General features: G+C 40.1%; 1 protein-coding gene across 8 annotated transcripts in view; it reads left to right on the top strand.

The window, feature by feature from the left end:
• Window positions 1-27,384, top strand: part of LOC121958979 (rho GTPase-activating protein 23-like) — an 88,175-nt gene that overhangs the window by 41,979 nt on the left and 18,812 nt on the right. For 2 of the 8 annotated variants that reach the window (XM_042508164.2, XM_088069887.1), the window contains exons 2-7: window positions 18,393-18,584; window positions 21,742-21,772; window positions 22,987-23,079; window positions 23,956-24,034; window positions 24,126-24,186; window positions 25,202-26,651. In XM_042508164.2, coding sequence (XP_042364098.2) covers window positions 18,393-18,584; window positions 21,742-21,772; window positions 22,987-23,079; window positions 23,956-24,034; window positions 24,126-24,186; window positions 25,202-26,651 — 1,906 coding nt within the window. Of the gene's footprint in view, window positions 1-10,149; window positions 11,304-17,822; window positions 18,304-18,392; window positions 18,585-21,741; window positions 21,773-22,986; window positions 23,080-23,955; window positions 24,035-24,125; window positions 24,187-25,201; window positions 26,652-27,384 lie in introns of those variants that run through there. The other 6 variants (XM_088069885.1, XM_088069886.1, XM_088069884.1 and 3 more) reach the window with 6 other exon arrangements.

Below are 27,384 nucleotides of genomic sequence, written 5' to 3'. Positions count from 1 at the left end.
TACAATCTGTCTTTGAAAGCATTTGCTGTAACATCATCTACTTGCTGCTAGATGCTTTATGCACAAACTTGCTTGTGGAGAACGTATTACCTTACATTGTGTCAGAGTAGTTTATGATACAGAACAATAATGCTTGTGAGACCTTGGTATCAGTGTGTCTGTCAGTGTAGTATCCTCTGCTCTCGCTTCCTTCCTATCCTCTATGCTGCGTTCTTTGAAACACAAACACCAAAACTGTTAGTCCCACTGCCTCCTCAAACACACAGAGCCACTGTGTCATGGAGAACAATGGTGTTATACAGCTGCCTGGGCTGCTCTGTGGTCAGTACTAGTCCACAGTGAAGGTACAGTCTGCTGAGGGCTAACTGGACCTTGCTGGTCTCAGAGCAGGTCTGTTCTCAGGGCACAACAATAAAGAATCTTTGGAAGTCTGTGATCATAGAACGTCACAAGCTAGTATGTCACTGACTGCTCTTCTGTGTAGGCTTGGGCAGTATGTAATATTTTCCTTCATACCTTCCTGAAATTTCTCTGAGGTATGCAGTATGTGAAGATATAAGGGCACAATGTACTTTCAGTTTTTCAGACTTATAAATACACAATAAATACTCACAAAATATTAAGAAAAGTAATATTATCACATGTATTTTCCTTAATAAACATAGAAATACAACTGTACACCTTTTGAATTCAACTTTCACTCAGTCACGGAAGGCTGACAAGGCTTAATTCCCTTGTTAACTCATCATTAAAGACACTAACAGAAACAAAATAAAACTTACCCAAACTGTCTTGGTTACTATTATTAGTTATCTAGTTAGTAAGCCCACAGTTCCAAAAATCACCAGCTCTGGTTTGTTTGAAATAAATCCTTAATTCACCAAGTCAAATTTAAAAACACCTAACTCTCTCTGCCTGCTGGCCACTGGCTGTTTACATCTCTGTAACTTCTCCCTCCGCCACTAGCTCAGCTGCCTGTTCCACCCAAACCCACAGGAAGTGCAGCACGCTCTGAGGTAAATTTTAGATAGTGGCCAAAAGTGGAATTAGACTGTCTGGGCCTGTCCTGTGATGCCCATGGGGCCATTGACTTTTATTGGGAAAAAGATGCCTGTAAATCACTGGATATTTTTTTGAGGGTGTCAAAACACCCGCAAAATGATTCATTTCACTATCGAGATTTAAACCATCCAGTTTGATATCATTTGGAAAGTCTGAAAGACCCGCAAGCTAGCGAAGTGCTAAAGCTGCTGTGAGCTCTGGTGGTGCGTGCTGTGCACTACATACAATGAATTTAATGGAAAGAGGAGTGCCTGTATTTACGAGGGTACTGAAAAAGACACCTCTGTATTTCTAAATACATGGACATAGCATAATACCTTGCAGTTTCTGAAGTTATGGTCAGTTGGTCAAATGGCTGAAATATCACAGTTACAGTTACAGTTTTGCTGCCTTTTTCCATTTTAAATTTGATGCAATTATGACATGTCCCTCTGTGAATTGAAAAAATAGTCAGACCTCCTTAAAGTCACTGGACAACCATTAGAATGTCTTGTCACAGTGAGAGCAGGTCCACTGGTTTGTCAGTTCCTGAAAAGAGACATTACTTTATGTATGCATGCGTATTTGCTTAGATGGTGGTTGTTCAGACCAGCCTAGTAACAGAAACTGGGTCTCAAATGAAAACCATTCAAAGAAATGCATTAAAATGAATTTGTAGTTATTTTTAGCTACGAACGATTTTCACAGCTGACTAAAAATAGGTCAATTAGAGACGTTTCCCCGCCTTCTCCAGTGACATATTAGGAGTGCATGTGTTCTGATTTTAGACTCATTTATGCCTCCAGTCGAAGCTCACCCTGCTCATGTTTCCATATTTCGGTCAGTGCACTGTATACATTTTTCATCGACAGGTCAGGTCAGCCATATGTGATGTGACACACTTCCGGGAGCTGGGCTTTATTATTGGATCAATATTGCAAAGACTTTTCTTCAATGATCTTGTGGTTACGTGGTGATTTAGAAATTATTTGTAGGTTTCATTTAATGAAATGAGCAAGCTGCCTAAAATTAAACAGTAAATTGTAAAGCTGTTAAGAGACCTCTACAACTAACATGGCAGAACAGGCTTGTATACAACACTACATGTTTTATCATGAGTTCAAATGTAAGTTTTGTATGTGAGAAAAAGCAGCATAAGTTAAAAAGTGTAAAGGATGATAGTTTTTAAATGTGCTGTATAGCTTGACTGTGTGAGGAGGACTACAGTATATTGGATGCAGATTATTTCTGTGAGGGTTCGGTGCTTTGTGTGACAGTGCTGCCCACTTGTGGCTGTTAAGTGGAATCAATGAAACTCAGTAACATCTCTTTTTTTCTCTGCCTCGGCTGTCGGTGTGAAGGAAATAATCATCTGCAGCATCATAGTTTAGAATCTGTGTTGATTTAGGGCTGGTAAATAACTGTCGAATTATGCATTTTAAAATTAGTGTCCTAGCATAGATGGAAAATGACATGATAAATCTCCCACTAGGAAGTCTGATTACATGAGTAAACTTTGATGGTTAAGTTACAAGCAGGCCTATGGATCGTTATTAACTCCTTAAAACCGAAAAGAAATGCTCAATATTTTTTCAAAAACATGGAAAGAAGTTGCAAGTTATGTGTTAAAAGAAAGAAGACAAAGAGAAGACAAAATGCTGAAAAACAAAAAACGTTAAACTAAAAAAATTTAAAATAATTTTTTTAAGTTATAAGAAAATCACTCTAATTTTGCAACAACAAAAAATAAAATAAAATGAAAATTCGAAAATAAAAATAATTGTAAAATATTTAGAAATACATATAAAAAATCATTTTTTTCTATAGCATGATTGTAAACAAATAAATAAATTAAGACTTCTTGATATTTTTTGCTAGTTATTTGATAATTTTCTATTAATTTCCCCACTCTCTGTCTCTCTCATTCCCCCTCTCTCTCTCTCTCTCTCTTTTTAAAACTAAGGTTATTTTTTGTCACCTTTTACAAATTTGTGCAGTTTGTGGGACATTTCATGTCTAGTTGCTGATTGCCCCATGTTTTTGAAAGAAATCACACCAATGTGCTCACATTTAAAGGTTTAAGTGCTTGTAAAAAATGTCTGAATGCTACACAAGAAAAAATGATGTCAGTGTAGGTTTCAAAGGGTTAATACAACTCTCTTTTTGTTGATCTCTGTAGACTTTCCCCTGTTATAGTTCTTAAATGACATTTTGCTGTTTCCACACTTTGCTGTGGCATAAGTGACATGATTTTGTCTTTCATCTCTGTCCCACAGGGATTACTCCTTCTCTCTTAGTTCCTCTCTGTCATCTTCCTTGCTGTCCAAACTGTCTGACCTAGACAAATTGTTCAAAAAATGCCCTACAATATGAGTTAGAAATTAAGATAAAGGAGAAAATTTTGATTTTCAAGAAAATTTTCAAGTTATAATTAAGATTCAGTTGTGTACTAACCAAAAGCCGGACATGGAAGAAATCTGAAGGTTTTGCATAAAAAAAAATTAAAAAAAATGATAAAACTGTTAAAAAAAGAGATCATGTGCATGTGATCATGCGTTCATAATTTTTCATTCATGTTATCTGAAAATATTCCAAGAAATAATGGAAGTTATGGTTGTTGTTGTTTATTTGAGAAAACTAAAAGTTAAAACTATTTCAAAGTTATCCAAATCAGAAATATTCTTTTGATCCCATATTTTTCTGTATTAAAATAGAAATACAGTAATAGTAAACAGTTAACACTAGTATGCAAATTTTTGTATGGCATGGCATGTTGTAAAGTATGTATAATATGCTGAGCATTAAAAGTGTGTAAAGATCTAAAAGTAAAGAAATACACCAATGTGTCTTGAGTGTGAAAAATATAAAAATGTGCCTTTGCAATGCAATGTATAAAACTAGTATGTAAGTTTAATATAAAGAAATATGAATATGTGTGCAAAGCTACAACTATGAACAAGGGAAATATGCATCAGCAAGAATAATGATAAGAACAGTATGTGTCACATGTTAAATATAGGTTACATTCAAGAGTTGGAAGAATATTGCGCATTTAAATAACTGCACAGATGATTGCTGTCGGTAAAATATTGCAGTTAAGACAGTCATATAACAAATTTTTGCATAATTAAATTTCTATTTCAGTATAATACATAAAAAAAATAGTTCCTGACCTTTCTCAGGAGAGGAAACACATGATTTGGGAAGGAAGAGAGTAGGGCTGGGAAGTATGGCCTTGAAATAATATCACAATATTTTTAGGCCATTTCATAGTACACGGTATATAACAACAAAATCAAATGTCACGATATGAAGAAATACGTAGATATTGATACTGTGATATATTTTAGAGATGACTGTTTGTACTTGGACAAAATATTAACGCAATGAGATTTTTGATTGTCATCAGTAAAGTGGGTTTAATGACTTAAGAGGGTGAACACAAGTATTAGAACGAGTAGCGCAGTCTGATAAGTTTAGAAAATGACATCACTTTACTGCAGCCTTTAAAATCAGGAAAAGACAACACTTGTTTCATATCATGATATGACGATATCCAAAATCTCAGGTGGTATGTGGTCTCATATTGCGGTAACGGTATGTATCGTGTATACTGCCCAACCATAGGAGAGAGGAGAGAGGCACAGTTTTAGCAGGGAAGTAACATCATAGTTTGTGTAGTCAGTACTGTGAAGCAGTAATACTCACAAAAAACACTCCAATTATAGTTAGTATTTTTCTATGTGCGACTTAAACTGTGTTTAGAGTGTGTGTGTGTGTGTGTGTGTGTGTGTGTGTGTGTGTGTGTGTGTGTGTGTGTGTGTGTGTATGTGAGTGAGCGTGCGTTCGTGTGTGTAGGCGCGCGTGTGTGTGTGGTATTATGGAGTGGCTCCCATGTCTCGTCAGTGCTGCTGTATTAGTGAGTTCAGTCCTGTCATCAGCTGCAGCCTCCTCTTTGTCCCTCTGTCCACACTGTCTCTGTCTCTCCATCTCTCTCTCTCCTAAACCACTGTCACTTGAAATTCATGGGAGGTTCCTTGGATTGCATGAGAGACAACATCAGTAAATGTGGTGATATTATACCCAAATTATTTTTAAAAAATGTGGTATTTTTCCAATGTTGTTTTAGAAAACAGCCCCAGCATTTAGTCTGACATGGCTTCCTGAAAGCTGCTTTAAACAATTTTTTATACAAGCATTTAGAGACTGTTTGGCACAGCACATTTTATGTGCTTTTTGTTCTTAATTTTTTGATAATTTGTGTTCATGCATATGGCAGACTGTGCATTTTTGTTTAGTCTTGGAATTTCCAGCTCAGCTCCTACAATAAGGAAATCAAATATTTTAAAATAAATAGATATAATAAAATATATTTAATTATATAACATATAACCTATATTAAAATATGTTTTTTTCTGTAGTCTGCACAAGAAAAATTATGTCAATCCAGGTTTGAAAGGGTTAACTCTCTTTGTGTTTATCTCAGTGGACTTTTCCCTGTAATAGTTGTTGAATGACATTTTGCTGTTTTCACACTTCACTGTGGCCTAAGTGACATGATTTTGTCCTCCGTCTCTGTCCTGCAGGGATTACTCTTTCTCTATGAATTCCTCTCTCTCTCTCTCTCTCTCCCTCCCCTCTCTCCCTCTGTCTGCCTCTTCTCCTCTCACACTGAGATCCCGGCTGACAGCTCTTTATTTACCTTGCTCTCTGCTTTATTCTTCTTCCCACTCGTTGTGTTGCTCTCTTCCTCGCTCCTCATTCCCCTTAAACTGAAGGACTTACTTGACCCCAAAGTTTACAACTTCCTTAACTAAATTGGGTGATTTTCATTCAGATATCAGCAGGATATTGAGTATTTATTTTGCATATTGATTTCCTCCTTACTTGGAGAACACAGTATGGAATGAGTATGGTTTTCCGTTTTCACTGGGGAATGCTCTGATGCAGAATTTGATGTTTCATGATGCCGTTTGAAGAACATATCCCCACTGACATAGAATTGCTTCAATTTGTGATTTGTAAATGTGAAGAGTTTCAGTATTTCTTTGACAGATTTTGCAGTATTGCTGTAAAAAATATTGATTGGTTGAGACATATTGATACTAAATATTTGAAGCCGTTTCAATACTAATTTTCCACATCAGCACCAGCTGTTCTTTCTGGCTTGTATTGTTATGTCTATTACATTCTAATGTTCTCTGTTACTGACCAAGAAAAGAAAAGGTGTCCTTGTCATGTTTTAACTGTGTACGTTTTATCTTTTCACAAAAAACTTTAAATGGCATTTTTTATGTGTGATGTGAATATTTTTCATTGTATGTATCAAAGTCAGAAATTCCAGTATTGTGACAGACCTGATCAACAGTCATGCTTAAAGAACCAAAATCTCCTAAATAAAGACCTGATGTGAAATGAGAAGTTCTGTTGGAGAATCAAAAACATTATCATTTATATACTGCAAGTTACTAAAAATCCACCTTTGGAACATTAATCAGCAGTGTTGTGTTGTTCACTCCATTTGTCTAGTTATTTATTCATGAGCTATCCATGGATGTTTTCTATTTAGCGTTTTTGTTTTTTGCAGACTGGAACAAACATCATTTCCCACAAGCCCAAGCCTTTCACAGACCACTTCGCATAGACGTTTATTAGACAGCATGGCTAAAAAGTTGCAAAAATGACTTTTGTAGAGAGTCTGAGTGGATATCTTTTATATACTGCCGTGCTGTAAAAACTCGCTTTAGTGTGTGTGCTAACTGATGATTAATTTCGCTTTATTAAAGTCTGGAAGAGTTTGAGATCTGATGGCCTAGATAGGCCTGAGATAATCTTTTCTTTGAGCTCTTTTTATGCGGGAGTGCATAAAACAGTGTTCCGCCTCACTGATCTACGTAAAAGGGACATCGTTATTCTGCCGTTAAGTTGGCAGTGGAGGTAGTCACAGAGCTAAATCAACGTTTTTTTTAAAAATGACACTAGACACGGCCAAGTTCAGACTGGAGATTTGCAACACGATGAGTTGAAACTTTTGTGAACCTGCCAGTTAACAACAATTTGACTTTTTTTGTGTAGCTTAATATATTTTGTAGCATCTTAAAATATGATGGACAGTGGTCGTGGGATACTTGCTACAATGATGAAATGACAAAAACATGAAAAAAAGACTGCTTAATCAGCTGTATTTGCCAGAAGCTGATTGGCTGTTGAAGCATGTGACATGCCTTATGTTCTTTAACCCTTTGACACCTGGGGTGACATCACTTCTCTTTTGCTGCTTTCAGATGCCTTTCACATGTATTTAACCCTGATAGATTTTATCACTGTATATGATTAGATGTGTTTTTGCTTTTGGTAGTAGGTGCTTTGTATTTGTTCACTATGAAGTGAAGTGAACAGAGAGTCAGGCAGCCAGAGATAAGCATTTCTCCTCACAGCCATCATGTGGTTTGTCACCCTCGTACCGGCGGTGCTCGCCTTGAGCTCTGGAGCCGAGGCACAAAGCATCAGGGCAGAACAGACGCATATTCTCCTCTGACTCACACATCACATTATGTTATTTTTGTTCTGGCTTGACTCCTCCATGATTATGAGTCCTCAGAGTCCGAAAAACGCTGTCATAAGTGCACACTTTGGTCACAATGCCTTTCTGAAACCTAAAGTCTTAAAATTGAGGGGCATGTACTGTATCGCTCGAATAATGTTGACATTTTGGTCAGTTTCAGGCAGCAAAACTTTGGCTCTATTGGTTTTGTCTTACATTTAAGATGAGTAATGTCCTTGAAAATTTTAGTTTTGTCGTGTTTGGCGTACTGTTTCTTCTGGTCTCTGTTAGCATTGGGAGCAGCTACGATGGCCGAACAAATAAATAAGAGAGATTATTGCAGACGAAAAACATACTTGCAATTACTGCTTGTTGCTGCAGGTGTCGCCAAAGAGAACCAAACAAAGATCTTTGAGATTCTTACTAAGAAAATGTAAAGGAAACATAAAAAAGAAAAGTGGAACAAGTGGAAAATAAAGTGCTGAAGAGGAGAAATAAGAGAGGAAAGAGGAGGAAAGGAAAGAAATGGCCGGAGGAAGAGAGGAGCTGAGAGATGCAGAGGCTGCTGGATGATGTTTGCATGGACGTCAGTCTCTTTCAGCGTCTCGACATCCCACTTCTCCCTCTTTATCTTCATTCTCTCTTTCTCTGGCTGCCTGTCGTTGTAGCTGCTCTCAGGTGTCAATGAGAAGAGGACTGAGGGGCTGACAGCACTGCTGGAGCTGTTAGTGAGGGCTAGAGGAGGACACACACACACACACACACACACACACACACACATAGTCGTTCACATTTAGAGTTATTCAAGAAGCACAAACATTTATACAAGCTGACAGTTTGGTTGTATTAATTTTTTTACTGTCTCAGACACACTTTGAATCATACACACAAATACACAGAGACATGCCATTTACACTTGGTCGCAGTTTTGCTGTAATAGAAGCATAGGACTGCTACTAACTACTAACTTTTTTTTTTTTACATTATAGGTTAACCCTTTAAAACCTGAGCAAATTTGTATGTCTAAAAAACACAGGAAGAAGTTACAAGGTATGAGTTACAAGAAAATGACCATTTCCAAAAAAAGGGGAAGAAAAAAGTTAGAAAGTAAAAACAAAACAAATAAGGTTAAAAAAAAGAAAACGTATGAATATGAATACATAGATAAAATACTTTACAATAATTACAACATTAGTGTTATAAAAATAGTTTTATAAACATTTTCTGTATTGTTATTATTAGTATTAGTAGTATTATTTACTGCTAATTTTTGTTACTCTTTCCAATAACAATTTATAAAGGGACCTCCAGTGGGAAGCTGTGGGAGATTGTTGTTTGCATTATCCTATTATCATATTTATATATATACATCTAAAGAAAAAATGATACAATAGCTAGAAGTTCTAGTTCTGTCTTCCGTTCCACCACATTGTACGTTTATAATGGCGTTATTAAATTATAGTGCCTTGCACTCTGCTCATAACAATGAGTATATTTGAATATACTGCAAAAACTGACATCACAATAAGCAACAATACCAATATAGAGACAGGTGAACCCTGTCTATGGCAGAGTTCAGAGGGCTGAAGAGGACAAAGAGCTGCAGCTTGTAGTTTAAAGGACAACTTTATTAGACCACAGCGTTTCGGCTTGTGGCCTTCATCAAGCCATCTGATGAAGGCCACAAGCCAAAACTTGTCGGTGTCTGGAGTTTTTTAACTCTTTTTTCATTCTCCATGCACCTTGGAAGTTGGTGAGGTTGTTCCAGAAACCCCCACTCTGCCTCTAGAGTTCAAAGGGTTAAAACTACTTTTAGGTCTTTTTTTCATCTCCTTTTTGTAAGTTGCTCATTGCTTTTTAGCCAGTTTTGCGCACATTTCAAAGGTGTCATTGTATGTAAATGGTGTCTGAATGCAGCACAAAAAATCTGAGGTCGTTCCAGGTTTCAGAGCGTTAAGCATTGAACTGACCTCTTATTTTTGTAAACCTCATGTGTAATGGGAAGCAGTTTCACAGTCCTGCACCAGTGTACTGCGCCTCCAGCTACATTATTAACTTGAGGCAGTGAACATGAATGCACACTGGCCTCCCAGACACCAAGACAACATCCTCAAAGTGCTTGTAGTGCCCAGCCAAACATGTCGCTTTAATATGAAATAGAGAAAAGTATTTTTGCATCTTCTGTTGATTAATGTCTTGTCAATTTACTGATCGATTAATCAAATAATTGGTGAAACACACAATGCATAGCATACCCGATACCAACAGCATCATCAGCCAGCAGGTTGTGAGACTAAAAGGAGGAGACAGGGAGACCCAGCACACGCAGAGAGAGAGAGAGAAACATTACTCACTGCTCTACTAATGGGCTGGACTGTGAAGCAAAGGGATGAGAGGAATGTAACCGAGAGAGAGAAAGAGAGAGAGAGAGAGAGCGCAGGGATGTCAGCAAATATACCCACGGGAGTGAGAGAGAGAATGAAAGAGAGAGAGAGAGAGAGAGAGAGGCATGTTGGGGTTGAGAGCAGGGAGGACTATACTTAGACAGCAATAAAGATAGTCAGACACAGCCAATGCTGTACTACAGAGCATGAAAGGGGATACTCTGGATCTCTCAGCAGCAGCTTGGGATTATATCCAATTATAAAATCTTTTCTGACAACAAACTGCCTTCTCAGCTCAACTGGTACAGCAACAGAATCCAACTGGTCTGGGATGGATTCAAAATCCAGAGGCGGACACCAAATTAAAGCCAAATGGCACAGCAGCAGCTAAGCACTACTTCAGTGAAATGAGTGGTTTTTCTGACATCGGGAAGATTCTCCTGTGGGAGCTTCGAAGAGGACTAGTTGGCAATTGCCACTGCAGTCACCCTGGGACTAGTGCTGTGTCTCATGGCCATTGGAAAAGCCAGGATGCTACTGAACTCCTCATCTAGAACTGTCAACTGGACTAAATGAAAGGTGCAAGAGGCCAAGAAGTGGTTGAGAGTTGTACGGCTGTTTTGAAAATCGCAGAAAATTGCCTCAATTTTTCAAAGACAAGGACCAAGTGGAACCCAGATTTGTAAAAGATGAGGACTAGCTGGAGACAACATGGTAGAAAACTGGACAAAATGTGACAAATCAAATCTATTCCAGGAACGTCATGACTTGACCACCAAAGATTGAGACCCAAAAAACATGAGCTGATGAGTTTGCCAAAAGGAAGATGTACACAAATAATGAAGCTCAAGACAAATCCAACTCAAGGATTACAGATTCACAAATGTATGGTGCTCTCCATCCACGGTGCTAATTCTGACACTTGAGTAGTTGATTTCTCATGTTTTCATTGATTTACCCTCGATTGTCGCTTCTGGCCGTGATGCATCGGGCAGAAATCGTGCCAAGGTGACCGAATTCTTTTTAGTTGTGGGGTCTGAACGCTTTTCGACCCCTGGCGTGTGTTAGTGTGTGTTTGCTGCACAGACAGTGTGTGTGCGTGTGCATGTGGAGGTGCTATGCTGAGGGTGTCAGGTGTCGCACCAGCTCCATCAGGCCACGAGTGGCGATTTCAGTGCTCTGTCGGGGTGGACTGTAGCGACGCCGAACCTCGTTGTATCTGGCTGGCAGTGTTAAGGGGGGTTTCACCTCGCACCTCACCCCGCCCGACCCCCATCACATCGCCAAGAAGACGGGGCTCCCGGAGAGTCATACAGCGCCATCGCTTATCCTGGGTAAGAGGGGAAACTGTAGTTTTGCTAATACACAATTTATTTTTTTGCCATTATTCAATACTATTGCAATGTTTGATTTTATGGTAAAGGGTCATTTTTATTAAGGATCATACTCTGCCAAATAAATTGTCTTCATCACATCTGATACTTAATTGTGAGGTTCTCTGGATGCTGCATCTATTTACCTTTACTATGATAAATGACTAGATTAAAGGAGCCCTTGTTGTGCCCAACATTGATAATTAAAGAGAAATTCGGTCATATTAGATCATAGCTGACTGGTTTGGTTCTAAGTCTATCTCATGGTCTTCACTTCAAGGCTTTCCAAGTGCAGGGAAGATTAATGAGTGCATTTCTTCTGATTTCTAGTTAATGTTGGGCTGTTCACTTTTGTAATAAGCAGTATAATGTAGCCTGCAGCTAGCAGATTATTTTTGCAACCAAAAATATTTAATGTGTCTTAAAATGTCATATCCCGCCAAGCCACCAGGTGGTGCATGGTTTTGGCTGAGACAGGCTAGTGGAGATTTCATGCTGGTAATTACAGGTTTTGGTGATTAGTAAGAGGCAAATAGGTTCAGGTTACTTTAGGTAGATTTGGTTTGTAGTATAACATGCAAGGCATCCATGAACACAGTTTACAGACAGCACAGATAACATACAGGATCAAACATGACAAGAAAATAAAAGATAAATCGTTTTTTGACTGTACTTGTACAACATTGTATGGCTGATTTTGCTTTTAACTTTGTGTTTAAAATTTACTGAAAGTAATGGACACTAATAACGCTAATAAAAGTGATGAGACACAAAGCAAAGCTGTGGGCACGAAAACAAAAACAATGAGCTAAAAGATGTTAAAACGCTCTGTGAGCTGACAGGAAGTGCAGAGTTAGTAATACTGGGTACGTCAGCACGGGAAACTCCCCTAACAGTACACAGTCATTTGACCCATTGTGTATATACTACACTGTGAAATATGACAAGTTGATTTTACTTTGAAAAAATCTAATAAACCAACTGACTTGAAAAATTTATGAGCATGGTTTTTTTAGACTTAATTTATGTTTACTTTATATTTAATTGTTACGTTTACTTCAGTTTGAATTACATTTACTTAATTTTGTGCCACTAAAAATGACAGGTTTCATTAAATCAGTCTTTCAAAGATTTAGCAACTTCAGTAAGCCAAGTTTACTTTGCTATGTATCTGCATTCTGCTGGCTACAAACTGATAGATCTCCTAATTCATCATTTACACAATCCTCTTAGTCGTGAGGGTTTTGTAAATGTGAACTTAAGTCAGATTAACTTAACTTAGAAAGAACAAGGTTATTTCACTTGTTATTTTTAAGTTGCAACAGCTGTATACAGAATTCTGTATACAGCTAAATATTAAGGAAACTGAACAATTAGATGTAAAGCAAATCTAAATTAAGATTAATCATTATATTTAGTTACCTTTTTCAAGGCAGTAGGTTTCCAAGATTTATATTTGAAGTAAGATCAACTTGTGAGATATTACAGTGATAAACTAATAGATGTACTGAAACCCTCTGTAATGTTGGCAGTTGTCCTGTCATGACTGCAGTGCTGCTCTTTGGACTCAGTCCAGTAAACTGGACTAGCTTTTGTATTTCTCTGTGGTCACTCCTTGTACGTAATAGTTTGACCGCAGCTCTAAAAACAGCCGTGGCTGTCATCATTCTGAGGGGTCCTCATCTCCTCTCTGATCTAATGACTGTGGACAGGTGTATTTCCTCAGGGATGCTTCTTCCGCCATCTTGCTTTAACCTTTTCCTGTCTGCTCTGATCACTGTAAGAAATTATTGACCATCCCCCTCTTTTTCCACTACATGAGTGTCATTGTTTAATCACAGAGAGCCAAAGTTGATGTCAAAGCTATCAATATCAGGGGTGACTTTAACCCATTTGAAACATGGAGCGACATCACTTTTCTTGTGTATTTAAACCTATGGATCCTGAGCACATTGGTGTGTGATTTCTTTCAAACACATGGAGAAAAAAACAATGAGCAACTTGGTATGAAATGTTCCACAAATTGCAATAAATCAGTAGATTTAGAAAGTTGTTGTATTTAAAAAAGCAATGTAAATTAAAAAAAACTATATTGATAATCATTATAATTACATATTTAAAATTAAAATTAAAAGTACGTTTTGCTTACTTGCCTCTCTGTTAACTATCTTTTTGTTTTTTCTTTTATTTTTTAAAATTGTTATTAGTATTTTATTTATTTATTTTTTATATGAATTTATTTTTCAGGTTGATTTTCATGTACTTTTTTCTAATTTCTTGCTGATTTTTCGGTCATTTCACTATCATTGCTCATTATCTTCCTCCCATGTTTTTGAATGAAATCAAGCCAATTTGCTCAGATTTCAAAGGGTTAACCTGTGTTAGGACAGGGGCTGCACAGCTGAGTCAAAAAGATTTGCTTTTAGCAGGCTGTCATCATCAACAGTTTGGAGAAAGATTCAGCACGTGGGGTTTGATACATTCGAGGGTGTGTGTTATGCCATATCTGCAGCTCCTTTAGGTGTTATGTAACGCAGCACTGAGGGGGCCTGTTGACTAGCAGAGGGGAAGGGAGATGACGCTGATGTCCTCACTACGCACTAAGAGATCCATGTACTTTATATAAAATCTTGTGTGTGTGTGTGTGTGTGTGTGTGCTTTTACATCATCTGTTCAAGTATGCATCAGGGATCATACAGTGTCCAATACACACTGTTTGTATGTTTGCATGCTGGGAGAGTGAGTAATTTAGCTTCTAGTATACGCTGTGAGTGTGTTTATGTGTGTTTGTTAGCATCTGTCAGTTTGTATTATCTGATGTGTGTATGCAGGGTGGATGTGTGTCTTTTTGCATTGTCTCCGTTGAGCTCATTGTGTGGCGGTCTGAATGTCAGATGAACTACATCGCTTCAATAGCCAACAATAAAAGCACTGCCATTCAAATGTTAAACCCAAGTAAGCAAAATGAAGTGCAGCAGACAGAACACAGAGTAAATTGAGTAAGTGGCCCATGGTAATGATGAGCTATATTTGAGTCAGCACAACAAGCCCCCGTTGTTCTGAAAGAGCCCCGCAATCAGGCTGTGTGTTCAGGATCATGTAAGGACTGATATCTAGGGTAAGAAGGAGAAACACATTTAGCATTACTATGCTTCAGTTATTTTTAAGTTCCTTTTATAAATAGAACAATACAGTTTTATCGTTTATTTATTTAACCTTTATTTAAGCAGAAAAACCTTCTTGAGGTAAAAAAAGTGTCCTGGCCAAGACAGGCATCAACAAAAGTTACAGACAGACAACATGGAACAAAAAGACAAAATAATACAAAATATACAACTACAAAACAAACAATATAAAACACAAAAAGAACACAAAATAAATGTACCTCAAAGAAGGACTAAAAAGTATGTTAATACTTGCTGTGAGAACAAGACAATTAAAAGACCAACTAAGATACACCCTGACACTGACATGTAGAAGACAACATACAAAAGTCCTGCAGCAGAGCTTTGAAGTGGCCTTGAGGAACCGATGAGTGCGGCTTTAAGTCTTCTTGCAGAACATTCCATATATATATGGTGCTGCATACCTAAAGGCTCTTTTGCCAAACTTCATACAAACCCAAGGTATAAACAACAATAAAATATTTCATGACTCTCAAATTCTGTTAACCAAGTCAAGATATCCTTCACTTAGGCAATTTCCCCTCTGGGATCAATAAAGTATTTCTGATTCTGATTTTGACTTGCTGCTGTGAAAGTTTAATGCTTGGTTGAAGAATTTATTTTAAAAAAAGGTGTTGCCTTTTGCTCCTGAAACACAGACAAAAATGTAACATGTGCTTGCTCCTCTTGTCACATGCTAGTATTATATGCTCTGAGCTTAGCACAAGAAAAATCGTGTGCTATAATTGCCTGTAGTGTGCTGTGTTTATAGGTGAATGTAAACTCCATTCATCTTACATTACACAGTGAAAGCAGTGACAACAGTGTCAGCAGCGGTGGCAGTGTTTGCAACTGGAATCGGGCTGGATTGCACTTGATTCTGGGGCATCATTCGTCCTTAATCTCAACCAAGTCCAGCAACCAGATGTGGCCTGACTCATTTCTTTCAGCATGCCAAGTCTGAGCTGATGCTGGGCCAGGCCATTTTTGATAACGGCCCAGTGATGGCAGTTACATTGGCTGGAATTGGGCTGATTTATTTGGCCTGATTCTGTAGCGTTATTCATCTTGAGTCAGCCAAGTCTGGCAGCTAGATGCAGCTCGACTTATTTCATTTAAATTGCTTAGTTTGGGACAACACTGGGCCTAATTATGGTATAAACGGCAACCAGAATTGGGCCAGTGTATTTGGCCCAAATCTGTGGTGTCATCCATCCCGAGTCTCAGCAGAGTCCAACAACTGGATGCAGTCCAACTTATTTCTTCCAGTGTGTTGACTTTGGGCTGGTGCTGGGCTTGATCATTTTTGATAAGGGCTCGGTGATGGCAGTGTGGGCAGCCAGAATCTGGCCAGTTCATTTGGCCCGATTATGGGGCATCATTCATCCCGAGTCTCAGCAGAGTCTGGCAGCCAGATGCGGCCCAACTCATTTCTTCAAGACTGCTGAGTTCAGGCCAATGCTGGGCCTGGTCATTTTTGCTACCTGAGTACGTACAAATTGAAAAATCAAGATTGGAATGACATTTATACTACCTTTATTTTGACAGAGGGGTCATACTGAGACCAATACCTATCTACCTTTTTCTTGAAAGAAGGGATGTCAACAGTTAACCATTAATTGATTAACCACCAAGAACATCTATGACAGGACACGCAGGTGGATGTATTGGTTAATTTTGCTACTCATCAATTTACTGCACTGCACACCTCAGCTCTGTTAGCACTGTTAGCAGTGTCAGCACAGCTAGGGGTGATAACATAGTGTTATATATTCATCCAATTTAAAATATATCCAATATATATATTTTGGAGATTCCTCTTCATACCACTACAGGGAGCTGGTGTACCACCAGTGGCAGACATAATATAGTTTGAGAACCAGTGGCGTAAACAAATTAATGTTCAATGTAATGAACCATATTCCACTGTTATCCATTACATCAGACAATATTTCTTACACAACAAACAAGAACTCTAATAGATTAGTATGTTAGTTTGTAATTGGCTTGCAAGATAATGTTTGTGTAGTGTTGTAAAAGAGCTGTGTGTTACAGAGAGAGAAAAGTCACGATGTTTAATAAAACACACTGGCATGTCGGCATTTCACACTGCGACTGGGTGGGCGAGTGAGTGTGTGTGAGTGAGAGAGACAGGCAGAGGGAGGTTAAGCAATGTGCAGCATCTCAGGTTTATGTTTACACGCACTCGTGTGAAATGTCACCTGCAGAGATGTTGGATGATGAGGAATCTAACACAACAATATACCCAACCATCGCACACACACGCACACACACACACACACACACACACGCACACACACACACACACACACACACACACACACACACACACACACACACACAGATATGATGACTTCATGCTCTAGGGCTTCGCACAACTCAACTCTCCAACACAGCCACACACACAGCCACACACAGAAACCTCAGTGGGCAGGAGTTATTTTATTCTGTATGCATCATATACAGCAGGTTATGTAATGCTGTAAGAGTGGGTCCTTGAAAAGTTTGAAAAAGTCAGTAAGAAGTGTAAACCTAGAAGAAGTTTTAATCAGATGACTGAATATGTTTTAGCTTATTATGAAGGTTTATATTCAGCCACAAATCAACAGATTATGTCCTTTTACCCACATTAAGTCAAGGTGCGGTTCATATAGATGAATGTTACCGGCATACTGAGCATGTCATGAAATATCTAAATTGATTGGCCTTCCTCTGTGGAAAGTGTGTGTCTTTACCCTGCTACCCTTTAAAGCATTCTTTGAGCTGAAAGATTCCCCATCCACTTCCTGTCTTAAGAAACAGGCTTCCTGTTGTTTTTGGCTGAGGTTAGGGTTCAGCATTAATGTGTTTAAAAAAAAAAATTAAATAATGCTCGGTCAGGCAAGTTGGTGTAGAAATCTACTTGGTCAAGTTTCACTTGCCCCTAAGGAGAAATGTCCCCAAACACAGGCTGTAAGAAGATAAACTTTTACTGCTTTTTTAAAGCACTTTAACTACTTTTTTTTTTAAAAAAAAAAACAAAAAAAACTGAAGTAGTAAAATAGACACATTTTTAATAAACTTAATGTAAATGTGATTTTCAGAGTGTCAGTACTGGTGTTACAGCAAAACCAAAAATCCAACAATTGTGAGTGTATTGATTTAATGTGGATCGGTGCCCAACACAATTCGGTATATACCCTTGAAAGTACTGAGTTTGGTACCCAACCCTAATGGTTGAGCTACGGTACATTCCTTTATTGAGGGTAAATATCATGTGAATTAGCAGCTACACTGTGCTCAGTGTTGTTGCTGTGTGATTGTGTACTGGAAACACTGGCTCCAGTCTCACCTCCTGTACCTATAGAAATACCAGTGGATGTTTTGAATCACTCTCACACTCTTGTAAAGGTTTGTGCTCCCTTTGTTTACTGGTCATGTGATCTCTGCCTCCCGATCTGTGTTTATGAGCCCAAATCATTTCCTGTTGTTCCACAGCTGTTATTTATAGATGGTATATATTTTTAACTCTTCCATTGTTGGCTGGAGGTAATAAATGTGATTATAGGTGGAGTTGTTGTTGAAAATAGAGCTTCCTCTTTAGAGAAAGGAAGTCTCTGAGAAATTCCTGGCACTGGTGTAATACTGCCCTGGCCAGATCTGGGCAGAGTCTTCGATGAATGGACCACAGACGCCCACATCCACCCACTCACTCTTCCCTTAAATGCATTGGGCTATGGATTAGTAGACAGTCACAGTCACTTTACTTTACCCACATGTACTTTAAGATTCACATGGTAAAGTTTTGACTGCGTTCATTTCCTACCAAAAGGATAGCTAGGCGTTATTGATCAAAACATTTTCTCCATCTTCCTCTTCTCAATAGGCTAAAGGACGAAGAGATGGCATGGTGTCGTCCAATGAGAACAGGCGCCGGCCGCTGTCGTCGGGTGAGGTGGAGGGTGTGTCATGGCAGGGCCCACGCACCATTTTTGTTCCCAAGAACTCACAGGGATTTGGCTTCACTCTGCGCCACTTCATCGTCTACCCACCCGAGTCCTCCCTCCACAGCCTCAAGGTCAGTGCTCTGCTCCTTGATGTTGTCTGGACACAAAGTGTAGATTTTAGTTGTATTTGACTAATTTCAATCATTTGATAGCATGTAATGTTTTGGACAACTGACAGCCTTTATGAAATCTTGACCACAAAAACAGAAGATATGACAGTGGCTTAAGCACCAGCAGCAAGTATGTGGCTGATGAAGTCTTATTGAAAATTCTCTTACCATGGAAGTTGGTTCAAACTGGTCCTGGTCATGGTTTGCTTTTAAAAATAAATTATGTGCAGTCAGTCAGATCAGCTGCAGTATGACTGTAGCTTTGACAGGACCGGATCAGACTTAGACCTTTTGTTTTTAGCCACACTAGCAGCATGACTCTTGTGTATGGCTGTGTAAAATTGAAAAATTGTCCATGTTGGTTAATTTAGAAAAATCTTGTCAAATATTGAACTGTTTAGCTGTCAAACTAAAAACCAAGCACCACCCATCAGCCAGAGCAAGCTTCCTTATTTAACAACTTAACATGCTCTGTAATATGTTTCTGAAAACCTTTGATATGACAAATACAGTAACACATTCTTGATACATATTTAATCAGCACTGCCTAATTTGACAGTTTGACCACAGTGATTGGCATGATTGACAACTGTGTCAGAGACTCAATTGAGTTCAGTTCAGTTCAATCCAACTCAGTTTAATTAAGTGTAAATGTATTATTAGTCCCAGAGGGCAATTTGTCTTGCAGCAAGCGTTTAAACATAACAAAAACACATAAAGCCCAAGCAATATGACACAGAAAATTACAGGAGTTGACATAAATCTGCACACAGGGTGACTTGCATCTATGCACATTCAAGCTCCAGAGGTGCAAGTCGGCTCTGACTGATTGTTTTCGGGATTTTTGCAAATGCTATTAGGAACACAAGGAGGAGGCAGATGCACAGTTTTGACTTGACTTCTGCTCCAGGACTTAAGTAGAGGCATTTTATTCATGTCATAAAAATCATAGAAATGTCTAAAATTTCTAGAAATGTCCTAAACTCCTAGGAACATCCTGTTTACAAACTCACACAACTAATGCAAATTAATCCAAGTTTCATTTTGACAGTCATGCGAAGCTCAGGACTTTTCAAAGAGACAGTTTCTCCTGATGGGGAGCTGAACTGAACATGAAACTCATGTCTGCTCTCTCCGGGCTCTGTTTACTAAAATAGTCATTTTACCTTGCTGAATATGGCAGCTGCAGCACTACTACTGCCTCAATAGTATTTTGTGATTTTGAATTTCGTTTGTGTTATTGTGCGACTTTGATGGATCTAAACCAGTGATATTCAACTTACGGCCCAAGGGTCAAATCTGCCCCCCTGTAGGGTGCCAGGTGGCCCCCAACCATTTTCTACTTCACAAGATAATTGTTGATTCACAGTAGGAATTGTTTTTGCACTTTTAGTATATAAAAGTTGCCAGAGTGCACCAAAAAGCATCAAAATAAGAGTTTGTTAATCAAAAAAAGTGCCTAAAATCCTAGAAATGTCCAAAAAATTGAGAAACATCCTAAAATCCTTGAAATGCTCCCAAGTCCTAGAAATGTCCTAAATCCAAGAAATTTCTGAAAATCCTAGAAATGTCCTAAAGTCACACAAATGTTTTTAAATCCTAGAAATGTCCTTTAATTAAGGTGTTCTTAAGTCCTAGAAATGTCCTAAAATCTGAGAAACGTCCTAAAATTCTTAAAATGTTCTTAAGTCCTAGAAATGTCCTAAAATCCGAGAAACATCCTGAAATCCTCCAAATTTTCTTTTGTCCTAGAAAGGTCCTAAAATCTTGGAAACCTCCTTAAATGCTAGAAACGTCCTAAAATCCTTAAAATGTTCTTCAGTCCTAGAAATGTCCTAAATTCAGAGAAACGTTCTAAAATCCATAAAATGTTCTTTTGTCCGAAAATGGCCTAAAATCCTTAATATGTCCCAAATCCCTGAACTTCCTAAAATCCAAGAAAAGTCCTAAAATCCTAGAAATGTCCTTAAATCCTGGAATGTCCTAAAACCCTATAAATGTCCTAAAATCTTAGAAACATGCTAAAAGACTAACTATTGTAAAGTTCTGTGGTCTGTGTGTAACCCAAATATGGAAAAATATTTCTGTGCTGCTGCTGCCAAAAAGCTGCTCATGAGAACTATCGTCTACATCAGACAGACTTGACTGTTTGCCTGTTTCTGCTGTCAAAGGTGCATTTAACCATTTGTCTAATGTGATCCAGACCCTACAGCTACACACTCATGGGTATTGTAGTACTGTAGACAGGATGGCAGTGTCCCCCTGGCCTGCAGAGAGGTTGGTGTTATGTACTGTAGTAGCATACCTCTGTCCCTGCAGAGCCCTTTGTGTGTCCAGGTCAGGAATGAGCTTACTCAGCGAAGCATCAAAGCCCCCAGATAGACCCACCCACAGGCCTGCCAGTCACACAGACAGAGAGACAGTCACACAGACAGACACAGAGACAGACACACAGACACACAGACAGACACAGAGACAGTCACACAGGAGACAGACACAGAGACAGACACAGAGGCAGACACAGACACAGACAGACACACAGACTGACAGACAGACACAGACACATACAGACAGAGAGACAGACACACAGGAGAGAGACAGACAGACAGACAGACAGACAGACAGACACAGACACATACAGACAGACAGACACACAGAGAGACAGTCACACAGACAGACAGAGAGACAGACACAGAGAGACACACAGACACAGACAGACACAGACACAGACACAGACAGACAGACAGACAAACACACAGACAGACACAGAGACAAACAGAGAGACAGAGACAGACACACACAAACACACAGAAAGACAGACAGAGAGACAGTCACACAGACACACAGAGACAGACTGACAGACAGACATAGAGACAAACAGAGAGACAGGCACAGACAGACACAGAGGAACAGACACAGACAGACACACAGATGGACAGAAACAGACTGACAGGAGCAGAGACAGAGAGAGTGTCTTTATGTCAGTCAGTGAGACAGTTGGACACTGTCAGCTGGAGTCTTCAGAGCTGTGGATGGAGGTTTGGGTTGAATGTGAGCGGAGCAGTGCCTCCCTGTGGTGCTCCTCTCCTCTAACTACTGCTCTGTGTTTCTTCCAAAGGATGAAGAGAACGGAAATGCAACTGGAAAAGGTGAGTGCGTCTGCAGACCTGCCACACACAATATTTAGGCATTCAGCTCGGATCAATCAGTATGCAGCTATCACGCTCCAAAGAATGAATATAATGACCTTGCTTCGTGTTGATGTTTCCTGGAGATTTATTTGCTCTCGTCTTTGTTTTCCTCAGACACTTCAAACACAGTTCAACGCTGTGAAAACTGCAACAGAATTAAAAGACATACAAGTTTGAAAAACATACATTTTTCCACTCACTCTCACTCCAGTGCCCATCATTAAGCAGTCCAATTATTTATTTATAAAGTTTTTTACTTGGGACACTGTGAATTAACATAGTACAACTTTAGCCTGTGGTGTACCCCACCTTCTGCCCGATGACAGCTGGGATTGGCTCCAGCCCCCCCGCGACCCTTGTGAGAACAAGTGGTTATGGAAAATGAATGAATGAATGAACTATAGCCTGTGATAGCGATTGTAGCCATTGCTAGTTTCCAGCTCCTGTCCCTAGTTTGAGTAAAGAAAAAGACAAAAAGAAGATATCATACAATAATGTGCAGACAATGACAGCTATGGTAAAAAGGAGACTAAAAGGTAAATATTTACATCAAGATTACATTACATTACAATTAGCACAGCAAACATTTGCTAAAAAACAAAACAAAAAGACGAAAAAATGCAGCACCATTGTCCATGTAAGGCACATTAACAACATAATATCTAAATGAAGGAATAATTACCGTGCACCTCTGGGACCGCGTGCAGAATACCAATACTCTGGAGTCGTACGTTTGTCATCTGCAGCCATGTTGCTCTTTCACACAATGCTACTAACATATGACCTCAACTCATGACATCACATCTCCCATGATGCCGTCAGCAACACTGGGGTGGTGTTATTCTCTACATAAAGTAACAACCTTACATTAGAGGCAATACATTTTTTAACCAACATTTGTCAGGTACCTTTGAGACACATGTTTATCATACTTTTTACGCTTTTTGGCACCTTTTTATCACATTTTTAATAACTCATTAAGATCTAGTCTGTTATGTTTTATAATGCAGGAATATTTCGGATGTGTGGGGCGAGCTCTGTGTTTCCATATGTGGGTGGAGCTGATTCAGCTTTGTGGGTTTTGCTAATATTTTCAGGAAAGGGAATGTATGTGGATGCACATAATCTGTATGTGTGTTTGTGTGTCTGTCTGTCGGTGTGTGTTTGAGCAGGTTGTCAGCGTTCTCGTTTGGAGCCGATGGACACCATCTTTGTGAAGAGCGTCAAAGAAAATGGACCTGCGCAACAAGCTGGACTGTGTACAGGTAGAAGATACACACACACACACACACACACACACACACACACACACACACACACACACACACAAACACTTATAGAGTCAGTAAACATGAAAGACATGCGACAGGCATAAGATACAGTAAGGCTTTAAAAAGTCTCTAATCAGTGTCCTCTGACTGTCAGCAGTATGGAAGAAGCTTTATACAGGCTGCACTCTTATGGCTTAAAGGCATAGTTCTGATTATTTGAAGTGGGGTTGTATGGGTCAGTGTATAGACAGTAAATTAGAAACAGTAGATTTACGTCAGCACGCCCCCAGTTTGAAAAAGCAGGCAGGAGTTTGACATAGCAGCTAAACAATGCCCTGCAGTGAAGGGGTCATCGACAAAAAGTGCCACCTAAAAACCACATTACCAGTTTAAGTGTACACTACATTTACCTGTCTGTCAGACAACCTGTTCAAAGGGGAAGCTGTTAACAGCTTCAGTTCCCAATCTATGCTATCATAAAAACTACCAGACTCCATTGGCAGAAACAGTCATTTTAGCTCATTGAACAAAGGAGCTGCTGCCTACTGCTGCTTTAATCAGTTAGTAGTTTGTGTCGTTGTGTAACTCTGGTGTTTAAAAGGGTCAACTCAGATTCCACAAAGTCACACAATAAAACAAACAAACTGAGTGATGGAGGCAGCGGCAGAACAGCAGCTCCTGTGTTCACTAATGTTAAATCACTGTTTTTCTCAATGGAGCCAGGCTTTGAAGAGAGCAATATAACAGCTTCATTTTCCTGTTGGAAATCACTGTCTGACACTAGTGTGTGTGTGTGTGTGTGTGTGTGTGTGTGTGTGTGTGTGTGTGTGTGTGTGTGTGTGTGTGTGTGTGTGTGCGCGCGCTCTCCAGGGGACAGGCTGGTGAAGGTGAATGGGGAAAGCATTCTGGGGAAAACCTACTCCCAGGTGATCGCACTCATCCAAAACAGGTGGGAGATGAGTGTTTATGAAACTTATTTTATCTTTCCTCAGGGCTAATGTTTATTTTGTTCACCTATTTTCATCTTTTTTTTTTTGTAGTGAAAACATTCTGGAGCTCTCTATTATGCCCAAAGATGAGGATGTGTTGCAGTTGGTAAGTGTGAGTATTATCTTTCTTTCTATTTTCTCTTCTTTCCTTCTTTTCACCTCGTTACTTTGTATGGTCACAGCAGGTAGCCAGGCTGTTTGCATTATAGCACGGATTGTGTATTTCTATTTTAATTCACGTAGCATCTTATTTAAGTTCAGAAATTTGGAATTGTGCATGGGCAGAAAGGATTGTATTGTTGTAAATCTGCAGACGACAAAATTAGTTTGTACAGATTGCAGATCGGTGTAACACAATGCATGAACGGAGGTGGGGAAACAAAAATGTTGCAAAAAAATAAAAACATTAGGTTTTCTTCATGAGTTATTGTTTTTATTATTATTATTAGTATCAGTAGTAGTAGTAGCAGAAGTATAAGTTAAGTTAAGTTTATTTATCACACTAATATTTGGAATTACAATGAAGTGAAAGATAAAATAAATTAAAGTAGAGCAGAATAAAAATAAATAACATCTATTGAAATTGACAAGAAATCATAGACAAGGAATACAGTTACAATTCTGTGTAAAAAAAAAAAGAGGGGGGGGGACTCCTGTAAGTTACTATATGATGTTTGTAGGATTTTAGGACATTTGTATGATTTTAGAACCTCTATCAGGGGTTGTGGGGGATCAGATCCTCCACTGGCTCTTTTTATGATAAACAAGCTCTATTTTGATGCTGTTTTATGCACTCTGGCACTTCATGTATACTAAAAGTACAGAAACAGTGAATCCAGTGTGAATCACTTCATTTTTATTGTGAATTAGAAAATGGTTGGGAGGCCACCCAGCACCCTATGGGGAGCCAAATTTGGCCCACGGGCCCCAAACTGCCCCAAATTTACAAAAAGAAAAAAGGTGTTGGCTGCATGTTCAAGATTTAGCTTCTGTAGCAGAAAAGAAAGATACTGTTGCATGGTGCACGTTGCATCTGCCTCACTCTGCCCTCTGGCTCTTCCCTTCATCTCTCTTCTGTTCTCTGTTCTCTCATGTTGACTTTGTGTCCTAACCGGTCTTGTCCTCAGGCGTACTCCCAGGATGCCTACCTGAAAGGCAATGAGCCATATTCAGGCGAGGCTCAGAACCTCCCTGTGCCGCCGCCTCTCTGTTACCCCTCCACCAAGCCCAGCGCCACAGCCCCGCAGCCCAGCCACAACCTCCACAGTCCCTTGGACAACTGGCAGTGCCGACCGGGCCCCGCAACCTCTCCACTAGACAACCGCCCCCCTGCTGCTTCCACCCCCACCTCCGGCTGGCCCGGGGGTCCTGAGGATTCAAGCGGTCACTTTGCCCCATCAGGGCGGCACCGGGGCCGCTCCTCTTCAGCCATAAGTGTGCTGGACTTTCACTTTGCTAACCACAATGCTGCCATCGCCTCTGCCACTCTGCCTCCACCAAGGAAGAGCAGCCTGCCGGCCTCCACCCGCACCCACCCCGATGCTCTGTGCCAGCAGGCTCTGTCAGACTGGTACTACAGCCAGGCTGAGGCTGCAGAGCACATGTCCCCCCGCCACCGCAGTATATCTCAGGACTGTTTAGCAGAGCTGGGGCTGGGGTTGGCCCTCGGCCCTGGCCCTACATCCGCTTCCACAACATCTGCAGAGCAACGCAGAAGAGAAACCCTCCTGTCCCACCACCGGGCAGCTGCTGCTTCCCATGATTCCTATTGGCTAGGGGGCTGGGGTGGTGTGTCAGGGCCAGGAAGCAGGTCATGCTCAGAGAGCCTCCTGGCAGCGTACGCTGAGTACGAGCATAACTACGGGCGCTCTGTGGAAACACTGGCACAAGCCTCTGCGCTGGTGTCACCACGCTACGATCACTCCTCACAAGGTGCCCAGATGTCAAAATTCAGAGAGCAGAAAGCTTCAGCAGGCCATCAGCACAAAGTGACATCCCCCATCAGCACCTCCTCCACAGTGCCTCCCAGTGGCAGGCAGTCAGGTCAGCAGGTGGCTGAACCACAGACAAGGCGAGTCAAAGAAGAGGAGCTGGTAGGCTACAAAAGCTACAGTCCGTCTTTCTCCCGGAAAGCCAGCCACCTCCTCCAGCAGGCACACTCCTTCAGAGAGCCCGGCTACAGCGGCCTTCACCTCAACTGGAGCCCCAGCAGTAGCGGCAGCCCTGCAGACAGTGATGGAGGGGTGGTACCCAGGCCACAGTCCACCCCTGCCCTGTCTGCATCAGAGGAGGAGAGAGCACGGCTGGGGGAGGACAGGGAGCTCCTCTCCCCCGTCACACTGCACCAGGAGGTGGTCCTCAGGCAGAAGCCGCCTTCCGGCCGCCGAACCCCCGTTCAGTCTGTTCGACATCCCCACTATACCACCCCTACGCCTGTGGAGTCACCGGAGCCTCCTGGTTTGGAACCCACACAAGGGACCCACTCTCCCGTCTCCGGGGGCCCTGGCCCCAACCGCAGGGCTAATGGTAGCCTGGCACAGCATGCATACAACTCCCTGTCCTCTATTCCCTTCATAGGTTAGTGACCTTTTCTCTGTAGCAACAGCTGTCAGGAGATGACACACCGTGTCAGCACTGTAAGTGTCCCTCAAAAATGTCCTGCTAATGCAGAGGAGTGTCACTTTACAGTCACTGGTTATTCTGTTACAAATGGAGTCAAATTCAGAAATTGCAGAATTGTGTTCAATTCATTACCAGGCACATTTTTGCATATTTGGAGCAGTTACCATGTTGCCTGTTGCTACAGAGCTCTTCAGTATTTTTCACTGAATGTGTTTGAGGCTTCAGTTGTGGTCCTTTTCTTTCTGTGCATTTGTCCTTATCAGCATTTGTGTGTGTTTATACCTGTCATATACTTGTAAACATTCTTATGCCCTCAGTACATTGAGTTTCTTGTGTGGTGTGGTTGTGAATGTTCTGGTATGTTTTGGAATCGTTACATATTTGTATACTGGAGATAAGCAACAATAGATGGAGTTTAAGTTGTGGAGACATTTCTTCGAAACAGAGCTGCTCTGGGGTCAGAAATAATCCTACAGGTTATATCATCAAGCTAAAGAACAAAACTGTAGACTGAAGTCTAGTGACAAAGGTATTAGAGGAGAACTGTTGAGGCTGATAAACTAAAAATATGAAGTCTTGCTTATACTCGGGATGTACAATATGGAATTATTTTTTTGCCAATGCTGATAACCAATAATTATGTGTTCACATGGCCAATACCAAGTTCATAATCTGCAGTTAATCAGGG

This window comes from Plectropomus leopardus, chromosome 19 (genome assembly GCF_026936395.1).
Source record: "Plectropomus leopardus strain MGB_pleo_1.0 chromosome 19, ASM2693639v1, whole genome shotgun sequence".
In the NCBI taxonomy this organism is placed as follows: domain Eukaryota; kingdom Metazoa; phylum Chordata; class Actinopteri; order Perciformes; family Serranidae; genus Plectropomus; species Plectropomus leopardus.
This window is presented reverse-complemented; position numbering and strand designations above follow the sequence as displayed.